Genomic DNA, 19,668 nt, shown 5'->3' with positions numbered 1-19,668 from the left:
AGAGCTTCATTAAAGGACAAGAATAATGGGAGGTAAGAAATATTGGCATAAAATAACTCTAAAATACAGTTGTGCCTGTTTTACACTGTAAATTACATAAAAAGTGAAAAGTAAATTGAATTCCTATTTGCTTAACGCAAATGCTTCAACAGGTAGTTTGGGATACAATAAATAGTAAAGCAGTATACAAAATGACTGTGTGACCATGACAAAACAGCAGACCCAAACTGAAAGTGAGTGGCGCCTCTTCTCCCCGTGTTTATTTTCCGGTTTTTCAAAGTGTTTTTGTTTTCCGTTTGTTTTCCCCCTGAGATTATGGAGAAACAAGCGATGTTCATCGCCGTGGCTCAGGCGAGCCCCGACCCTGTCAGCTACGCAAGGGCGTTCGTGCCACTCGCCCTTGCCAGCTCCCTCGAGGGGGAAACCCTCGTGACGCTATTCCAGATCGGGATTACTTACCATCGCCCCACGGAGCTCCCAGACACCACCAACTTCGACTGGAAGGAGGCAGTCAACCAGTGTTTGGTGAGCCTCCGATCCGGGACTCAGCCCACCGGCTGTTTCGAAGTCTAGTTCCGAAGTTCTGAAGTCTAGTTCCGAAGTCCCTGTGGCAAGTCCGCCGGCCGTTCCTGTGGCAAGCCCGCCAGCTGTTTCTGTGGCAAGCCCCCTGGCCACTCCAAAGTCAAGCCCGTCGGTCGTGGCTCACTCCTGCCCAGAGCTCGCTCCAGTGTCGGCTCCAGCCCCAGAGCTCGCTCCAGTGTCGGCTCCAGCCCCAGAGCTCACTCCAGTGTTAGCTCTAGCACCTAAGTTCGCTCCAGTGCCCGCTCCTCAAAAGCGCCTTGCTGTGTCTGCTCCTCCAGAGCTCCCTCCAGTGCCAGCAACTCGTAAGCCCTTCCCAGATCCCCCGTTTAGCCCAGGAAGGGCTCCTGATTCCTCGTTAGGGCTCCAGATCCCCAGTTAAGCCCAGGGAGGGCTCCAGATCCCCAGTATAGCCCACGGAGGGCTCCAGTTCCCGAGTATAGCCCACGGCGGTCTCCTGTCCCCGAGTTTAGCCCAGTGAGGGCTCCTGTCCCTGAGTTTAGCCCAGTGAGGACTCCTGCCCCCGAGTTTAGCCCAGTGAGGTCTCCTGTCCCCGTGCTTAGCCCAAGGAGGGCTCCAGCCCCTGAATCCCCTCCAGAGCGCCCTCAAGTGCCCGCTCCTCCAGAGCGCCCCCTAGGATTCCTAGTTTTCCGCAATACATTTTTTTTTGGGGGGGGGAGGGCATATACCCGTGGCTGAGCCAGCTAAGGCCACGGAGGATCCGCCATGGCCTCCTGAGTCCCCTGCTCCGCCATGGCTTCCTGATCCGCCCTGGAGGCTCTCCTTGTCTCCGCCTTGTTCCAGTCCTGCATCAGCCTCCAGGGTGCTTGCCCCCCCTCCCCGATGGTACTATTACGGCGTGGGACGCGCCATCCAGGAGGGGGGCGATCTGTCACGTGTATGTTCCTGTTTGCCCTTATTTGGTTCTTCCTGTGTCCTGTCCTTATTGGTTATTATTTGAGTCCAGGTGTTCCCCGCTTAGTTCGTATTGTTCCCAGGTGTGTCCCATTAGTTTCTGAGCATTTAAAACCTGTGTTTCCCAGTATTTTCTGTCTGCTGTTAAATGACTTCTGTGAGTTCCTGTGTTTTCCCCATTGCTGATTCCATTAAATTCCATGTTGAAGTATTCTCCTGCATCTCCTCGTTCCCTCCTCCCCGAGTGACCGTGACAGCGTTGAAGGCATTGTAAAATAAGTTATGGCAACATGTTTTTACATTACTTTCACTTTAAAAATTTTTTATCAGTTATACAAGATACAACTCATTGTTAAAGTCAGTTTAATGTAATTTAAGTTGAAATTTATTTATTATATACATTTATTTTAAGTTGATTGCAGTTAAATATTTAAGGCAGCAACTTATTTTTTATGAGGGGGAAAAAACAGTTTCGTAACAAAACACTTGTGTTTTCTTCCAATAGGTAAAGAATCTAGACCTGAGAGAAGGATTGTCCTTTTTGGGAAGACAGGAGTTGGCAAGAGCAGCGCTGGAAATACAATCCTTAGAAAGCAAATATTCAAGAGTAAAGCTTCACCTACATCAATGACTGCAGACTGTGTGAGTGGAAATAGAATGGGTTTTGGAAGAAAAATCACTGTTATTGATACACCTGGAATTTTTGACACGGTTGTTACCGAGGACGTCATCAGAGCTGAAATCATTAAATCCATCACTGAAATGGGTCCAAGTCCTGACATGATAGTAATGATTCTAAAGGTTTCAAGGTACACGAAACAAGAAATGGAGATTGTGGATATTATGAATTCATATTTTGAGCAGTGTGGTGATATCCTTCAACACATTTCAGTTTTATTCACTCACGGTGAAGATCTAGAAGGTCAAACCATTGAGGAATTTGTGAAGGAGAGTCCAAAACTACAGCAGCTTGTTGAAAAATGTGGAGGTCGCTGTCATGTTATTGACAACAAACACTGGAGAAAACGTTGGTGGGGTTACAGGAGCAACAGAGTTCAGGTGAAAAAGCTGTTGAGGACCTTCGAGAAGAATCTGAAGGGAAGTGAGAATGACTGCTTTAACAATGAGCTGCTTCAGATGGTGGAGGAAGAACTTCAAGAAGAGATTGAAAATATAGAGGACAATTTGCATGCAGAAGAGAAAAAAGGAAAAGCTAAAGAAAATGTTTATAAAAAACTTCTCATTAGGCTTGCCGGAGTGACCACAGGGACACTGATCGGTGCTTTCCTGGGCATCGGCATTGCAGTGGCAGCTGTTGTGGCTTTACTCAAAGCAGCAAAGTTTGCATCAGCGGTGAAAGCCATTGGGGTGGAAGTGGCTGCAGGCGCCAGCATCGGAGCAGCAGCGAGTTCAGGAATTGCTGTGGGTGTTCTCGGAGCTGCGGCTCTCGCAGGAGGTGTTGGAGGAGGAATCACTGGATACAAAGTGGCAGAGGAAGCTGATTCTGTGGGAGATGCTATAATAAAGGCAGCAAGAGCAAGCCGTGAGAATACAAAAACGATCATTGAAATGGCAGAACTCCCATGCTTTTTAAACACAATAGATGACATTTGTGAATAAAAATGCTACATTTTATTCACAGAAAAGGCAATTATCTCTTAGCTGTGGACCTAAATATGTCTCTGTACTGGTCATCTCCAAAACCAGACTCATGATTACTATACAGGGAGTCTAGTCGTAGAATCTCTCATAAAAATGGCTTACCTATGGAGATGTATAAGCAGTGGTTGTGGTCGGGGAGTATAGAAAGTGTTATGACAATCCATGTCACATTTGCATTAGCTTTGCCTCATGATATTGGGGTAAAAACAACACTCTGTAAAACCAGCATAATAGAACAATCCCTCCAACCCACAAAGTAGTCAAAGCTGTACAGTATAAAACATGATACACATCTAATATTCATATGAGCTTCACCGTGGCTTGTAAAATCTTACACATAGTTAATGGTCTGGGCCGGTGGCTTGTGTCCATGCAGAAAACACAAGGGCATCCTTCATGTCAGCATTATCCTAAAAAACACATGAATAACACCAATAAGGAACACTTTTTATTTTACTTCTGACTTACGGTAGATGTTAATTAGTATGAGTTATGCATTCAATGTTCACTCTTTTTCAATGTGGCAGCAACATACAGTCAGGGCCGTGCACAAGGGGGTGGCCCGATGGCTAGAGCCACTGCCCCTCTGCCCTCATCGGCTGAGGTGCCCCTCTCACCAAACCCTTGCTATCTCCCCAGCTCAAAGCATTCTGTTACCACTCCACAAAAGATCCACCTATTCCACTAATCCGCTCTGTGTTTTCCCGCCCGCTCCGCAGCATCACTCCCAATCTGATTTTGCCATGTGCGACATGTTCCTGGATCAACATCTTTGTTGACCCTGGAACAACATTGTGATTAACCAATCAAATTTGAAGGACCAGTTTATAGTTTGAAGTTTAGGCCTACAATCAGTGTTTGGGGCTTGTACATCAGTGTCATTCATCTATCATTTCCTCTGATTTTAGGGATTACTCATGGTTAAGGTTAGGTTTAGGTGTAGGGATATGGTCAAGACTAAATTTTTGGATTAAAATGTTGTTCCAGGGTCAACAAAATATGTTGACCTAGGAACACATCTAACTCAGCAAAATCAGGACGTGCACTCAAAATCTGTGTGCCCGCTGCGTTCCCGAAGGTCATTGCATTAACAGGTAGATGTATTACAATCCACATTACAGTGAGTTGTACAGTGAGTATGCTGAATTAGAAATTTGGAAGTTTGTTTTTGTATTTCTGTCGGTAATGTTTTGCTCTCGGTCTTCTAAAAGTCCTAACAACAACTTGTACACAATATCCACGTTCTTAGAATGTCTAATCAAATTGTTGTAGCCGTCCAGATCTAATACAAATAACACCACATTTGCTGTTGTTGGCACACTTTGTAAAAAAAATAATAATAATGCCTTCATACAAAAAAAAAAAAAGACAGAGAGAAAAAGAGCGAAGGGAGGCTGCTAAAGGCAATTTCAACATTGCAAACAGGAATTCAAAGATCCAGCAAGCCAGCAGGTAATTCCTCATATAGAATATCTTAGTTTGTCACACTTTAATTCTTGCTGTTAAGTATATTTCCCATTATAATCACTTGTCTTAGTTCATATGTAATCTATTGAATAACCTAACACATTTTTATAATATTTTATTAAAAGCATATTAATGGGCCTATAATAGTTAAAAAGGTAATATAAATGTTCTAAATGAGCTGTTTATTAGTATATAATATAGATTTATGCTGTATAATATTAAATTAAATGTCTAATACTTATACTTCCATTGCACATGAGGCAGAAGCAGGCTCAGAGAGTGAGGGAGAGCTCACTCTATCAAAACATTCACAATAAATGTGTAATTATTACAGAGTGTGCTGTCTTCTCTTTTATTTGTACACTACCAGTCAAAAGTTTTTGAAGATTTTTAATGTTTTTTTTAAAGAAGCCTCTTCTGCTCACCAAGCCTGCATTTATTTGATCCACAGTACAGCAAAAACAGTAAAATTCTGAAATATTTTTAATATTTAAAATAACAGTTTTTCTGTAGTTTCTAAGAACAACATTCATCTGAAATATAAATATTTTGTAACATTATAAATGTCTTTATCATCACTTTTGATCAATTTAAAGCATCCTTGCTAAATAAAAGTATTAATTTAAAAAATGTCTACTGTAGATCTGTCATGTGACACTGAAGAGTAATGATGCTGAAAATTTAGCTTTGATCACAGGAATAAATTACATTTTAAAATATATTCAAATAGAAAACAGTTATTTGAAATAGTAAAAATATTTGAAAATTGTACTGTTTTTAGCACTTTAGATCAAATAAATGAAGGCTTGATGAGCAGAAAAGGCTTCTTTAAAAAACATAAAAAATCTTCAAAAACTTTTTTTTACAGTCTATGGTCTGTTCTGATGGCTCATACTGTACAGCCCCGAGACTGGACGCATCAGGAACAACGGGGCGTAAAACTGCTCCACCCTTCTCCATTCGAAACGTCACAGCATTGTTGAGCAATGAGGCAGATGAGGGAATATTTAAAGGATGGGCAGCGGAGCGAGCAAATGGGCTTTGGAGGACGTACATACAGTCACAGCTCAAATCGCTTTATTTATTTCTTTATTTTTTTCTCTTCGACAAAACTCAGTTGACGCGGGTGGGAAATCTTGTGCTACGCTTACGTTTTCTCGTGCTCACACAAAGCAAAAAGGGGAATTCCGAACACGAGGAAAGATTTAAGCAGATGAACAAGGTGAGTTTGAATCCAGCAATATTTGCCAGCTGTTTTACGAACAAGTTAAATCCCTGTTTTGAATGTAATTTACGTTCTTTGTCCCATGTTTCCCTAGTGTGGATGTGAGGAAAGACAAAGACATTAACGTATCAGTTTTCAGCATATATCAGGCATAAGATAAAGAGTGAATGTGTGCCTATTGTGAATGATATCTGAACGTGGAGGTGTATCATCCTCAGACTTTACTAGCACATGTCTTACATTACCTTAAGTAAAGGACTAGTAAGGACTTGACTAGTAGCTTACTCAAGTGGGTTTTATGTCGTGTTTAAGACATTGCCATGCATTAAAATAAACATATCATTTTGCAAATAGCTGAAGGCAATATTTTATAATAAATAGTGCTCTTTAACCACTTATAACTTTAATTTGTTGTTTTGGACAAGACAAGCCCAGCGTCCATGAACTGCAACCATTTCATTGTGTTCTTAAAACAGAGGCAGCCAATTAAAGAGATATCACCTAAAAATGAAAACTATACATATACACCCACTGTTTCATCATTCCAAATCTGTAATGTGGCCCAATATGTTGTATAACAGACAAAAAGGACAAATAGTATAACTACTATATGACTTGTGCTACATTCAAGGTCTTCTGAGGCCTGCAGGGGCATATAGCCATCATTTCAGAACTGAGGGGGACAGAATGTCAAATGTAATACCAGTTCTATTCTATTCTATTCTATTCTATTCTGCAGTGAATGGTTCATTAAAGAAATAAAGTCGATCAAACTACGTATTGCAAACTAAACTGACAAGCATGTCATGGCACAAGGAGACCTTACAGTATGTCAGTAGAACAATTAGCATGCAGGAAACATTTAGTGTAATTTAGTTGAGTGTCGTTTAGGTTTGAGTACCTTTTTTATTTCCTTTTCAAACTGTTTATAACATTTTCTTTAATAATCACAATCTTTACTCTAATTTGACGGGTTTTAATAATATATTGGTGAAAATAAAATTGTCAGGAAGAGCTGTGTTTGAGATTATTTACCAATTAGTTGAGCCAGAAGAGTATATATATATATATATATATATATATATATATATATATATTATCGTATGCTACACCTATGCCATCAGCTCTCTCTCGTGAATGTGTGTATGACAGTTTGTGGAAGCTAGAGATTACAGTTTATAAACTTTTAAATATGGATATTTTTACACAAACACATCGATTCACTTCAGAAAGCCTTTATTAACTCCCCGGAGCCGTGTGGAGCACTTTTTATGATGGATGGATGCACTTTTTCGGGCTTCAAAATCTCAACCCCCATTCACTGCCATTACAAAGCTTGGAAGAGCCAGGATATTTTTTAATATAACTCCGATTGTATTTGTCTTAAAAAGAAAGTCATATACAAGTCTGTGTGCATTGAATTTATTTAATACACGAGTTTCACAATTTGAGTTGAATTACTGAAATAAATGAACTTTTCCACGACATTCTAATTTATTGAGATGCACCTGTAGACCTAGGATGGCTTGAGGGTGAAATCATGGGGTAATTTTCATTTTTTGGTGAGCTATCCCTTTAACTCATTGTGACTTCTCTGGATGTTGGATAAAGCGTGGGTATGAGAACATACTGTATAGACAGATTATGTATAGATTGAATTTTAAATCTAGATTTATATATACTCATTGTCCCATGAAAACCTCTATGTGATCACACTTGTCCAATGAAAAAGTGCAGGGGATGAGTTTATGTCTACATCCATGTCTGAGGCCATGAGAGCGTTGTGTCTCTGGGAATTGCCAGCTTTTGAAAATGAATGTCACTTTGTATTTGTGAATAGTTTAATTGTTTGGTAAGAGTGAGCAAAGAATCAGATAATTTTCATGATGTGCAAGTATTTACTTTCACAGAACTGAAGAGGATTCCTAGCAGATGGACTATATTGCTTTGAGAGTTTGAAGATTAGTCTGGGAATGTACGTCTGATGTTAAAAACAGTAATTTGGTGTTGTCCTCATGGAAATCTACAAAAGAATCTCATCTGGAAATCTCAGCAGGTATCATTTTTTTTGTTTTTATGTACAGTAGGCTAACTCATGTACACTTTACAACTTTTACATATATTTCCAGAGGATGAGCATTTATATTCTGGCATGTCCGGCGTAGCCAAACTTTTTATTAGGTACGTTAGAAATTAGAATACAGTGCTTTTGTATAATACTGGAAATAATTTCAAATACATTTTTGATTGACCAAAGTTAATGACTGTAGAAGCAATTAAAAACAAGTCAAGTCACGTTTATTTATATAGTGCTTTATACAATGCTGACTGTTTAAAAGTAGCTTTGCCGTCAAACAGAACATTACTGATTACTGAATACGAAAGTGAAACCAGTGGCAGTTTGGTACGTGCTATACATTGTTATGACCACTAGATGGCACATGCACACTATCAAACAGTTGGAGGAAAGGTTCTAGAAAAAGCCTCGAGATAAACCAGGCTCATTTTGGGGGGAGTTCTCCTCTGGCCTAAATAAACAAACATGGTGTGATTTATGATTCCAGGCTGCTTCACAAGTCAGATTTGTGGACTTATATTATTATTTTTTTTATATTTCAGATATTTCAAAAATATTCTTTGTTTACTGTACATGAATAGTTTTCAAATAATTTGATGATCTTGTTGTAAGGGACCTTTCCTTAATACAATACATGTTTAGTTTATATGTAAGGTGAACAGACTGAAGTGTAAGCCTTTTTCACTCTTGAATCAAACCAAAGCATTGATCAATGCATGCATACACACAGGGCCGGAGTTTCATGCCTTAGACCGGCCCACTTTAGGTCACGACTGACTATGGCTATTAAAATAATGTAATTAAAACCTCAGTATATAAGTCTGCAGTAGTGCACTGTTCTCTACAGACTTGTAATTCATTGTATTTTTCTAGGGCATTTTTTTTACTGACCTTTTCAGCACTGTCTTTGTGCTTTCTATTATCCATTTTGTATCTATAATTTTTTGCTCGCATATCTGACTCCAGTTAAAAAGTTCTCAGAAATAATCACATTTGTTTTGCTTAACCTATTTATGTACAATTATTATAAAAATTATTTTAATGTCATACAAAAAATGTCATCAGCCGGAGTAAATTGTACCATTATAGAATTGTGACTGCACAAGTGGTGTAGTAGGGGAGGTGAAAATACTGTGAAATTGCATACAATGGCATGCAATTTGAAAGCATAACAAATGAAGGTCAATGAAACGTCAGTCAATAAAGCGTTTTTTTAAACAATGGCACTTAAATTTTTGAACTAAAATATTATTGCAACCATATAGCCTATGAATGAATGAAAATGCATATTTTTCAGTTAAAGAAAACTTAGAGAGTGTGGGCTGCTTCTGGTGCTTGGATTTGTACTTCAATATAATGAGGTCGAAATTTAAGAATACACTAGAAAAAATTTGTTCTCTCTCTCTATTTAAAAGCATTAACTTGCAATAGTGAAAGACGTCTTCCCTCAGGTAGATTGAATGTTTTCCTGCCTTGCTGGATGTTGGGCTCATGATCAATAAGTTGTTTGCATTCGCCCAAACTGATTTGGCAAAATCAAAACGCGGACGGTGAAGGGAATTGCCATAAGCACGAGCACTTTCTCAAACAGCTACATTCACAAATAAAACAATTTGCACAAAAAGAATGATCAATTATCAATTAAGAATTTGTTATTCATATGGTCTGGTGGTCATATGGCATATGTCTGCGAATACGGGACAAACTGCGTTATAGCTTTCATACGGGATGCTGCTTTGATGCCTTAAATACGGGCATCCATATTTCAACCCCACTGGCATGACAAGACCGGTCCTTGTGGCCAAAAAATTCTCCCAGTGCTCCCAATTAGCCAATCCTGGCCTGCATACACTGACTAGATCAGATATGGCGACACAAACCTGAAACATCAACTAACATCAAATCTCATAGTTCTGACACATTGCATGACCAAACTTCACAACATTCGAGGATCGTGTCACCATATTAAATATCGTCTGCGTATGCACGTGTTGACCCTGTTGACTAGTGCTGTTGTTATAAACACCTCATCCCAGAACCAGGCAGGTTGTATAAATGTAACACTAACAGAAAACATGGACATTTTAGTTAGCGCATTAATTTATTGTGGTAATTAAAATGTCTTGCTCAAAAAAAGCCTATACCATCCCTAATTTAATTGAAAGCATTTTAATTCAAAACAACAAATATAATTGAAAACAAACATCAAACAAATATATTAAACATAGGCTAACTGATCTAACAGCAGATTTGACCACTGGAGGTCATTTCTAATTGGATGAATTGATGGTACTGTATGGATTGTGGATGCTGTTTTAAAGAAAGGACACCACAACTGTGACAATATTTTTTTTAATCTCATGATGTCCTAACTACACTAAAGCGCTAATCTCAGAGGCTGAGATATTATGCATTTACTTCAGTGGATGTTTCTGTTGATGTAGCTCAGTCTGAGAAAAATTAATCATTTGTTTCTGTTTACACAGATGGAGTTAGTTTTATTTTCTGCCTATGTTTGTAATAGTAAATGAAGGTGAGTACTAAAATGAACAATTATTTGTAGAGCATACTTTTTTTTCATAACTTCACTCTGTTTTCAGTGTCTCTGCAGGAGCCTGTTGTGGGTTTTATTGGAGGTTCTGCTGTTTTACCTTGTTCTTCTAAAGAACCTCTGCATACAATTCAAGACATAAATCAAGTGCGCTGGAGAATCAATAACAGCCAGAATGTGTATGAGATTATTAAGGGTAAAGTCTCTGTGGAAGGACAGGATCCAGAGTACAGGAACAGAGCTGAAAGCTTTCCTGAGGAGTATCTGAGAGGAAACTTCTCCATCAAACTCAACAACCTTCAACACACTGATGCAGGAAAGTACCAGTGCTACATTATAGAGGAATCAGTACTCTGGAGTGTTCAGCTTTTGATTGAAGGTGTGCAAAAGTGAATGGTTGACAAAAATATTTATATTTCAGCCTATATTCTTTTGTATATCACATTTTCTTGTTTTTGCTCCAACTTTTGTAAATCTTTTGTCTTCCAGAGAGACCAGAAAGACAACTCCCCAACGAAGGGACAAAACCAAAACCAGAGATGATTGTAATGTTCATTTCCATTCTATGCATTGGCATTATATTTTCATTGGTTGTAAGTTCATTCATCAGTCATAATCAACATGTACTTTATATTGTAATTAAGTGACAGCTTCTAATTAAACGCTGTAACATTGTTTTACAGAATTCTGCCACAGCGTATTTCTAAGGAGTTTTTGTCATCGCTCATTTCCTACTACTCGACGTCATCTGCACAGGTCCTTAGAAATGTCTGTAGATCATCTGTAGATATTACTTTGTTGTTGTTCACACCCTCATTAATCTGCGTAGCCCATCTAAACCTTCTGCACAGTGGTGCAAATACCAGCATGCACTGAAAATGTAAAAGCTCTCTCTATTATAGATGACCTACTGTGATGGAGGTAGACATCAATGATGAGTTCTGGTGCTTGTGTTACAGTATTGAGAGGACTATTTTACAATTTTACAACCACAAAATTATAATTTAAGTATACAAAAGGCTGTGAACATGTTTTAATGTGAACCAATCCCAGGCCTCATGTGATGTGCTGTAAAAAGTACAACTTGTATGTTTCATTACAATCACTAGGACCCATACTTAAGGCACTTTTTCAAAACTCTCCAACATTTCTCCTAATAAACAATTTCAGTTTGGCACAGCAGCTAATTTCACACTCAAATGCACTAAAACTATGAAAACACTTCATACTTTATGTCTCAAATCAAATCGTTCTTCCATAACACTAGCAAAGATTGTCACCTCATAAAACAATAACCTAAAGACACTGGTAAAAACTGGTAACATTATACAACATTTTCTTTTTTCAAATATCTTTATTGCTGTCAAATTGCTTTACTTTCAGTTTTGATTTATGTAAGGTTTTGAACTTAAGTTGAAAAAAAAAAAAAAGTATGTAAACATGCAAGTTGCCCTGTAGGTTTTTATGTCTGAGTTAGAAAGGAATTCATGTAATTTGATAGATGTAGTCACTGAATGCTTTTTGTGCCAAAGCATTGATAAATAATGCACAGTTTAAGCCACATAGACTGCTGTAGCGCTCACTGTGTGAAGAGTTTTAAAAAGTATTGAGAAATTGGTCCTGGAGATTGTAAAAAAACAAAACAAAAAAAAAACTGTATGTAATGTGAATATAGCAATGTACTGTATTGATAACCACCATAATAATACAGGTGCTAAAATAGAAAACCACATGATGAATCAGAGTTCATCATAAATGGCCTGTCCAGAAACCAATGCCAGAACTCGTTTATAGATGAACATTACATCACACTAAAACAGAAAACACTGTGATGTGCATGTGCATTTATTCATTTATCAGATGCTTTTTTATCTGGAATACAACAAGCGATTGAACATAAAGAGGCAAATAAACACAAGAAGTGCGCATAATACAAAGTTTCAGACATCGTTTAGAATAGTACAATATTAAAAAAAGGGAAAGCATTGAGGAATTTGTGCTCATGGGAGAGATTCGTTTTCAGCTGTCTTTTGAATATTGTCAGGGATTTGGCATTATGGATAGGGGTTGGGAAGATCATTCCACCAGCAAGGAACAGTGAATGTAAATGTTCTGGAAAGGGATTTTGTGCCTTTCTGTGATGGTACCATGAGTATTCGTTTCATTTACAGATATTAGGTTTCAGGAGGGGATATGGGCTTGTAAGAGTGAGTAGAAGTAGGGTGCGCAGCCTGAGGCTGATCTGTATACAAGCATTAATGTTGTCAACTTGTTGCAAGTCGCAACCGGTAGCCAGTGTATAGAGATAAAGAGAGGTGTGACGTGGGCTATAAACTATGCCGCCAGACTGTTTATTATAATCTTAGCGTTTTATATTACTTACGTTTATATATGAAGAGTTTGGTTCCAAAACGCTATAAATTTATTTTGATTAATTTGAGTAAAAATGTTTCTTTACCAAGAAAGTGGCAAGATGAAAACCACTATTTTCTGAGAGAGAGAAAAAGAAAGAAAAAAAACTATACAGGGGAAAAAACTTACAAAAGTTCCAAAAAGAAAAGGACTCAAAAATTCTATACATCTATTTCACTTTTTTATTTCTTGCATCTTTTAGGGCCTCAATATAATGCTTAAGTTCAATTTTAAATAATATAATGTTAGGTTTATTATTATTCCTTTTCTGTTTGTGTATATGGTATGTATTTTCCATATATAATTATTAAGTAAACCACCAAATTTTGCTCCAAAATCTTATTTTTATATAACAAAAATATATCTTTACCAGATAGTCGAATCTTTAATTTTGTGAATTTGAATATTAGATATTCAATGTCAATCCAAAACGATTGGGTAAATACACATTCAAAAAATAAATGTTTTATGGATTCTTCTTCTGAATTACAAAAGACGCATGTAGTCTTCATGTCTCTAAAGAATCTTGAGACTACTTGTCTCACTGGATAAATCAAATGAATAACCTGATATGTAATTTCTTTAACTTTATTGGTGAGGCAGTATTTACTGGGTAAACTCCAAACCTCTTTCCATTCAATCTGATTATACATCGAGTTCCAAAAAGGTTTGCATTTAGGCAATGCTGTAGTTCTACATAATTTTTTAATATAAAAGTTATTAGATTTTTTTATCTATAATTTTCACACCATTAATACTTAACTGATCAATATATAAGGGAATAGGCTCAGAAGATATATTGCCTGATAAAAGTTGAATAAGGCCACTAGGGTCTACAAATACTACTGCAAACTCCTTAGCAGTTACAGGGATCTTATAATGATTCAGGAATTCACAGTAATTAAAGAGCTGTCCATTATTCTTAAATAACTGCCTCACCAAAATTATACCATTGTTGTACCAATTTCTGTAAAATAAAGATTTATTTTTAAACTTAATATATTTGTTGTTCCAAATCACAGAGTTGTGTGGAGAAAAGTTATGCTTAAAAATGAGCATCCATAATAAAAAAAAAAACCTGTTTATGAAAAGAAGAAAGCTTTATCGGAACCTTGTTTACATCAAAATTACACCTAAAAAAAAATTCTAAACCCCCCCAATTTATCAAAGATTAATTCAGGGATGATATTCCAAATCTTGTCTTTAGAGTTCAAGAAGTTCTTTATCCATTTGTTCTTAAATACACAATTAGCAGTATTAAAGTCAAGTACATTTAGACCACCATCTTCAACTGGGGTGGTGGCATATAACTGTTCTTTTTAAATAATGTGGTCTGTTCTTCCAGATGAAATTGAACAAAATAGTATCCACCTCTTTTATAACAGATTGTGGAATGTCTAATGCAAGAGATGTATACACTAAATGTGACAACCCTTCAGTTTTGGATAATAATAATATTCTTCCTTTTAATGATAGATCTCTCATTAACCATAAGTTAAATTTTTGTTTAATTTTCCTAATAATTGGTGTAAAATTTTTATTATTTCTCTCCTTTTGGTCCTTACAGATCTTAATACCGGATATATTGCATTCTGCAGAGAAGGGAGACTGGTGTTTGTCGTGGTTTGGAAAAAAAGGGAGAAAACATGACAGAATAACTCGGCGGATATCACATTTTGCGTAAAATTAAAAATGGACTTTTCAATACCGACCAGATACTGATTTTGGCGGAAACTCAAATTTTTTTAAATGGCGTTTATCGCGTTTTGGAACCAAACTCTTCATATTTACTCTATATTTAGCTACTTTTATATTATTAGGCTACTTATCTTTCTATGTTTTCTTAATATTCTTATAGAAATTCAAAGCTATGCTGTACTGTCTTCACAAACAAGTTAGAGATAAGGCAATATCTCCATTTGTCATTTCTCTCTGTATCTTTCTGTAAAGAATGAGTATTTTGGATATATCACAATTATGATACAAAAGACTTGGGTCTGGGGAGACTTTATCTAGAAGTATTAAACTGTAAATTTTATGGTGATTTGCATGTTTTACAGTAAAATTATACTGTGTATGTATATATATATATATATATATGAGCAATATCACACTCGTAGAAGTGAGATATGGCTGTATATCGGCATGGCTGTGATTCGGCCGTAGGCACGAGGCCGCAGGTAATCACAGCATGCCGATATACAGCCATATCTCACTTCTACGAGTGTGATATTGCGTTTATACAACAGTTTGACGGCACGAGTGTGTAAATAAATTAGAAACAACAATGGAGTGTCTTTAAAAGCCCTCTTTTTGCAGAACTACTTCCTTCTGCCACAAATTTAAATCTAAATTTGACAGTTTAGCATGGCTGTGATTCGGCCGTAGGTAATCACAGCATGCCGATATATAGCCATATCTCACTTCTACGAGTGTGATATTGCGTTCATACAACAGTTTGACGGCACGAGTGTGTAAATAAATTAGAAACAACAATGGAGTGTCTTTAAAAGCCCTCTTTTGTGCAGAACTACTTCCTTCCGCCACATATTTAAATCTAAAGTTGACAGTTTAACAGCTGAGACCCAGTCTCCGTTACTAATTCCAAAACGTCACTTTAGAGCTAGTAACGAAGGAATGATGAGTTGCTTCATTGAAAGCTTATTGTATTACTGTAGTAAAAGCTTGCTGTATTATGTAGAGTAAAGTATTATGAGAGAGAGATGGACTGAGCGAGTGTGATACCTGCATCTGATACAGCATCTCAGTCTCCTACACACAATAGAACATAAGTTTGAATGTCCACTGAGTAAATTCCAGAAGATCTGGCCGCGGTGAGGCGCTCTCGGCGGGTGTAATGAGCGCTGAATGGCCGCTGGAACTCACGTCTCCGAAATCGCCAAAGCAAATTTTCAAACAGACGTTATCTTTATTAACAAACCGCATATTTGACGTCCAAGCAAGCACATTCTCGCCTAAAAAACTCTTAAAATTGCATTTCGTGACACAAAACAGTATTATTTTAAAACTATCGTGGATTTGGGCGTCCGCCATGACACTCGCTGTGAGAAATACGGCAATTTAGGCAAGCGGAGTGATACTAACGGTGAAGAGGTCGAGGAGCTCTGTTGGACTCTAATATCGCACTCCTATCAGCCAATCAGATTCGAGAACCAGAAAGAACTGTTGTATATATTGATATTACGCCATTTATAATTAACTTTATAATTAACAGTTTTTACTGTAGACATTTTCTGTAGAAAAATAACAAACATAATGGGTGCATTGCTGTTGTGATCATGAGTCTCAGGCTAAATCTTGATTTCTGTCTGCAATGTTCAGGAATCAAGTATTTTTCTCAGTATTATCTCATCAATCTGTACTCATTTATCTCTTTTCTTTATTGAATGTGAATGTGACAGAGAAGTGGTGTCCAATCACCAGTTTTACTAGTGTTTTCATGGTGTTACTCATTTTATAAAATGGGTAACACTTTAGAATAATGGTCCGTTGTTAACAAGTAACTATGCAGGAAGTAATAGGTAGTACTACATTAACACGTAATACTATTAACATACATTTGCAGCTGCGAGGTGTGTGCGTCGTCCTTTTCTTCTTCTTCTTCTTTCTCCAAGCAGAAAAAAAAGCCTTTCTGTCATTGGTCAGGTTTCGCGCTCATTTTTTTTTTTTTTTTTACTGTATTTGGATTTACAGTAAATTAAAAATACTGTATTTTAATGCCGGCAAGAAGATATTTCCCATAATGCAACTTTAAAATACAGTAATGTACTGTGTAACTGTTTTACAGTAAAGCACAGTTCATATTACAGTTAAATACTGTGTAATTTACAGAAATTGCTAACAGTGTAGTTTTTCACTATACACGCATAAACGTTGTTTTCGCAAACATGTACATTCACGCTGCTCACATATTATTATTATTATTATTATTATAGCTCAGCTCGTGTTGAATACAGTACAATCAGACTTTAGTCATTAATATATTTTTTAAGATACAGAAAAGCACAAATGTCAAAACGTATCCAGTGATTATATATAACACGCTGTATAATATAAACATTTAATAGTTTTAGGTCGCAATAAATATGAAAAATTATACCTTACATTTTTTAGAGTGCTAAGATGTCCAAATATGAATGAGTGATTTACAAAAATACTTTGTTTCATTTGAACCGTAAACAAAATCTCAAAGTTCCTCTAGGGGTATTCTCCTATGTGAAACCTCTAAGTTATCCACCATCACCTTACAAACATAACATTTCAAACATGTTTTACCTTACAATTGCATATATTTATAAATTATTTCACATATTTTAAATTATTATCGCGCGGGCTGTTTATGCCATGGAAAGAAATATTTATTTTATTTATCTTATTTCAAACCATATTCCAGCTTAAAAGGCTAAATAAAAACCTGTCCATATCTTGAACTAACAGTTGACATTCTACGTTATCCACCATCACCTTACAAACATAACATTTCAAACATGTTTTACCTTACAATTGCATATATTTATAAATTATTTCACATATTTTAAATCATTATCGCGCGGGCTGTTTATGCCATGGAAAGAAATATTTATTTTATTTATCTTATTTCAAACCATATTCCAGCTTAAAAGGCTAAATAAAAACCTGTCCATATCTTAGATTATTACTAGGGTGAGCATGTAGCTATGATCTAGTTCTACAATTATATAGTTGTATATGATCGTATTTTTCTGAACTGACCTTTATCAGCGTGATAAATATCATATACTATCAATATACTATTGATTATCTACTGAAAATATATGTAGATACAATATGTGATGTATCATGTAATGACACACACACACACACACAGACACAATGATGCACACACACACACACACACACACACACACACACAATGACACCATTCAGGAAGGTCAACCGCTCAGGGCAGCACCGCCGGCCATGGGTGAAAACACTACAAGATAGTTTTCCAACATTTTCCCAAAATCAAGTATTGTGCAATTTGTATTATACCCTTTTAATCTAGCTTGAAAATTTGAATAAAAGGTTATCAAATGCATTTTCATACCGTTGTGTTCTGACACAATGTCATTAACCGGATCTCTTTGTTTTATAAGACTTACTTTAATACTTCTATGAAGGTTCACACTGCTTTTATAAGTCTGATAAATATGTGGTCAATACACGACGAGACGAGAATCAGGCTACAAAATAAGTTTGACACAATGTTTTTAAGAAAGGGATTTTATTTATTTATTTTAAAATACAACTAAACCAGATAAAATATTATTCTTTCTTTTTGACAAACCTACATTTCAAATGATTTTCCCCTCCGAGGTGTTCATTATCCGAGTGGAACTGGTCTTATTTGGGGATCTAAATAATGCAGGGGTCTAGATGAAGCTTCTTAACCGTACAAAGAAAACATATTTTACATTCATTCATCACATTTTATTCAATATTTTTGCTAGAGCATACCTGCAATTGCATCTGTCTTCTGATCCTTCTCTGACAGTGGGGGTCTAGATGAAGCTTCTTAACCGTACAAAGAAAACATATTTTACATATTTTATTCAATATTTTTGAATATTTTTCTAATGCATCAGAATGTGGATTTTTCACCATCCAACATGAAATTAAAGATATGTATCAGCCGAGCTTGTATCAACTTTTTTTTTTTTTTTACTATTTTCTTAGGTTATTATTTTTGACTTGCATATAGAATAGATATAGAATAAATCTTATCGTCCATACTTTTCCCCTACAGACACCAAAGATAATATCCAAACAAGATCTATGAGGGGCACAGTTGTAAATTCAGGACACCTCAGAAAGTGTTTACATGATATAAGAAAACCATATCGCATACAGAATACAGAAAAACCTCTCTCGATCTACTTTGACTGACATTTTACAGATGATCAGGATTACGGATGACGCTGTACACATTTTGTTTGTTGGACTGTATATGTCATTACTATGACTGCAGGTGAGGCCTTCTCTCTAAGAGCCGTCAGCATTCAGTGTTTATAGAAATAAATGAAAATTCAGAAAATTACTCCCTACTTGAGACTGTTAGACTAAATTGATATTACTTTTAGGATATGTTTTGTCAGATTTTCTAGAGGGACCATGTCACACCTTGTTGTAATGTGATCGCAATTAAGAACCACAATATAAACTCGAAACGTCACAGCAGTGTTGAGCAACGAGCATGAGGGATCTCGGGAAATCAGGGTTTATTTAAAGGATGGGTAGGGGCGAGAATAGTTGTGAAACCATGGTGTTACATTGATTTGATTTATTTCTTCCTTTATTGAACACACTTGTTCAATGAAAAAGTGCAGGGGAAGTGCAGAGTTTTCATCTACATCCATGTCTGAGGCAATGAGAGCGTAGTCTCGCTGGGAATAGTCAGCTTTTGGAAATGAATGTCACTTTGTGTTTGTGAATAGTTTAATTGTTTGGTAAGAGTGAGCAATGAATAAAATGATTTCATGATGTGCATGCATTTACTTTTACAGAACTGAAGAGCATTGCTAGCAGATGGACTATTTGAGAGTTTGAAGATTTGTCTGAGAATGTACAGCTGCTGTTACAAAAAGTAATTTGTTGTTGTCAGCATGGCAGTCTACAAAAGAATCTCATCTGGAAATCTCATGAGGTAACTTTTTTTTGTTTTAATATTGGCTAACTCATGTACACTTTACAATTTTACATATATTTTCAGAGGATGAGCATTTATATCCTGGCAAAAGGAAA

At 36.6% G+C, this 19,668-nt stretch overlaps 2 protein-coding genes across 3 annotated transcripts; both read left to right on the top strand.

Annotated features, from left to right (window-relative positions):
• Positions 1-205: 205 nt before the first annotated feature.
• Positions 206-3,114, top strand: LOC107724164 (GTPase IMAP family member 7-like). The gene is made up of 3 exons (XM_016532969.1): positions 206-233; positions 313-525; positions 2,000-3,114. The coding sequence occupies exons 1-3, from the start codon at positions 206-208 to the stop codon at positions 3,112-3,114; spliced, it is 1,356 nt and encodes a 451-aa protein (XP_016388455.1).
• A 2,499-nt stretch (positions 3,115-5,613) lies between these two features.
• LOC107724166 (CD276 antigen homolog) lies at positions 5,614-14,526 on the top strand. 2 transcript variants are annotated; one of them, XM_016532974.1, is made up of 7 exons: positions 5,614-5,845; positions 7,759-7,904; positions 10,412-10,458; positions 10,526-10,855; positions 10,966-11,069; positions 11,160-11,232; positions 14,456-14,526. In XM_016532974.1, exons 3-6 carry the CDS (start codon positions 10,437-10,439, stop codon positions 11,181-11,183), a joined length of 480 nt encoding a protein of 159 aa, XP_016388460.1. In that variant the 5' UTR covers positions 5,614-5,845; positions 7,759-7,904; positions 10,412-10,436; the 3' UTR covers positions 11,184-11,232; positions 14,456-14,526. The 2 variants fall into 2 exon arrangements, with proteins under 2 accessions (XP_016388460.1, XP_016388459.1); XM_016532973.1 differs by lacking the exon at positions 14,456-14,526 and having other exon boundaries at positions 11,160-12,329.
• Positions 14,527-19,668: the final 5,142 nt, after the last annotated feature.

This window comes from Sinocyclocheilus rhinocerous, unplaced genomic scaffold (assembly GCF_001515625.1).
Source record: "Sinocyclocheilus rhinocerous isolate Xijiao unplaced genomic scaffold, SAMN03320098_v1.1 scaffold2170, whole genome shotgun sequence".
Classification (NCBI taxonomy): Eukaryota; Metazoa; Chordata; class Actinopteri; order Cypriniformes; family Cyprinidae; genus Sinocyclocheilus; species Sinocyclocheilus rhinocerous.
The sequence above is the reverse complement of the archived record's forward strand: the minus strand, read 5'-3'. Positions and strand labels throughout refer to the sequence as shown.

Coding starts and splice junctions, on each gene's coding strand:
- LOC107724164 (XM_016532969.1), top strand. CDS start 206: ATGACAAAACAGCAGACCCAAACTGAAA. Junction 234..312: donor ACAGCAGACCCAAACTGAAA/GTGAGTGGCGCC, acceptor TTTCCCCCTGAG/ATTATGGAGAAACAAGCGAT. Junction 526..1,999: donor AGGCAGTCAACCAGTGTTTG/GTGAGCCTCCGA, acceptor TTCTTCCAATAG/GTAAAGAATCTAGACCTGAG.
- LOC107724166 (XM_016532974.1), top strand. CDS start 10,437: ATGTTTGTAATAGTAAATGAAG. Junction 10,459..10,525: donor GTTTGTAATAGTAAATGAAG/GTGAGTACTAAA, acceptor CTCTGTTTTCAG/TGTCTCTGCAGGAGCCTGTT. Junction 11,070..11,159: donor GCATTATATTTTCATTGGTT/GTAAGTTCATTC, acceptor ATTGTTTTACAG/AATTCTGCCACAGCGTATTT.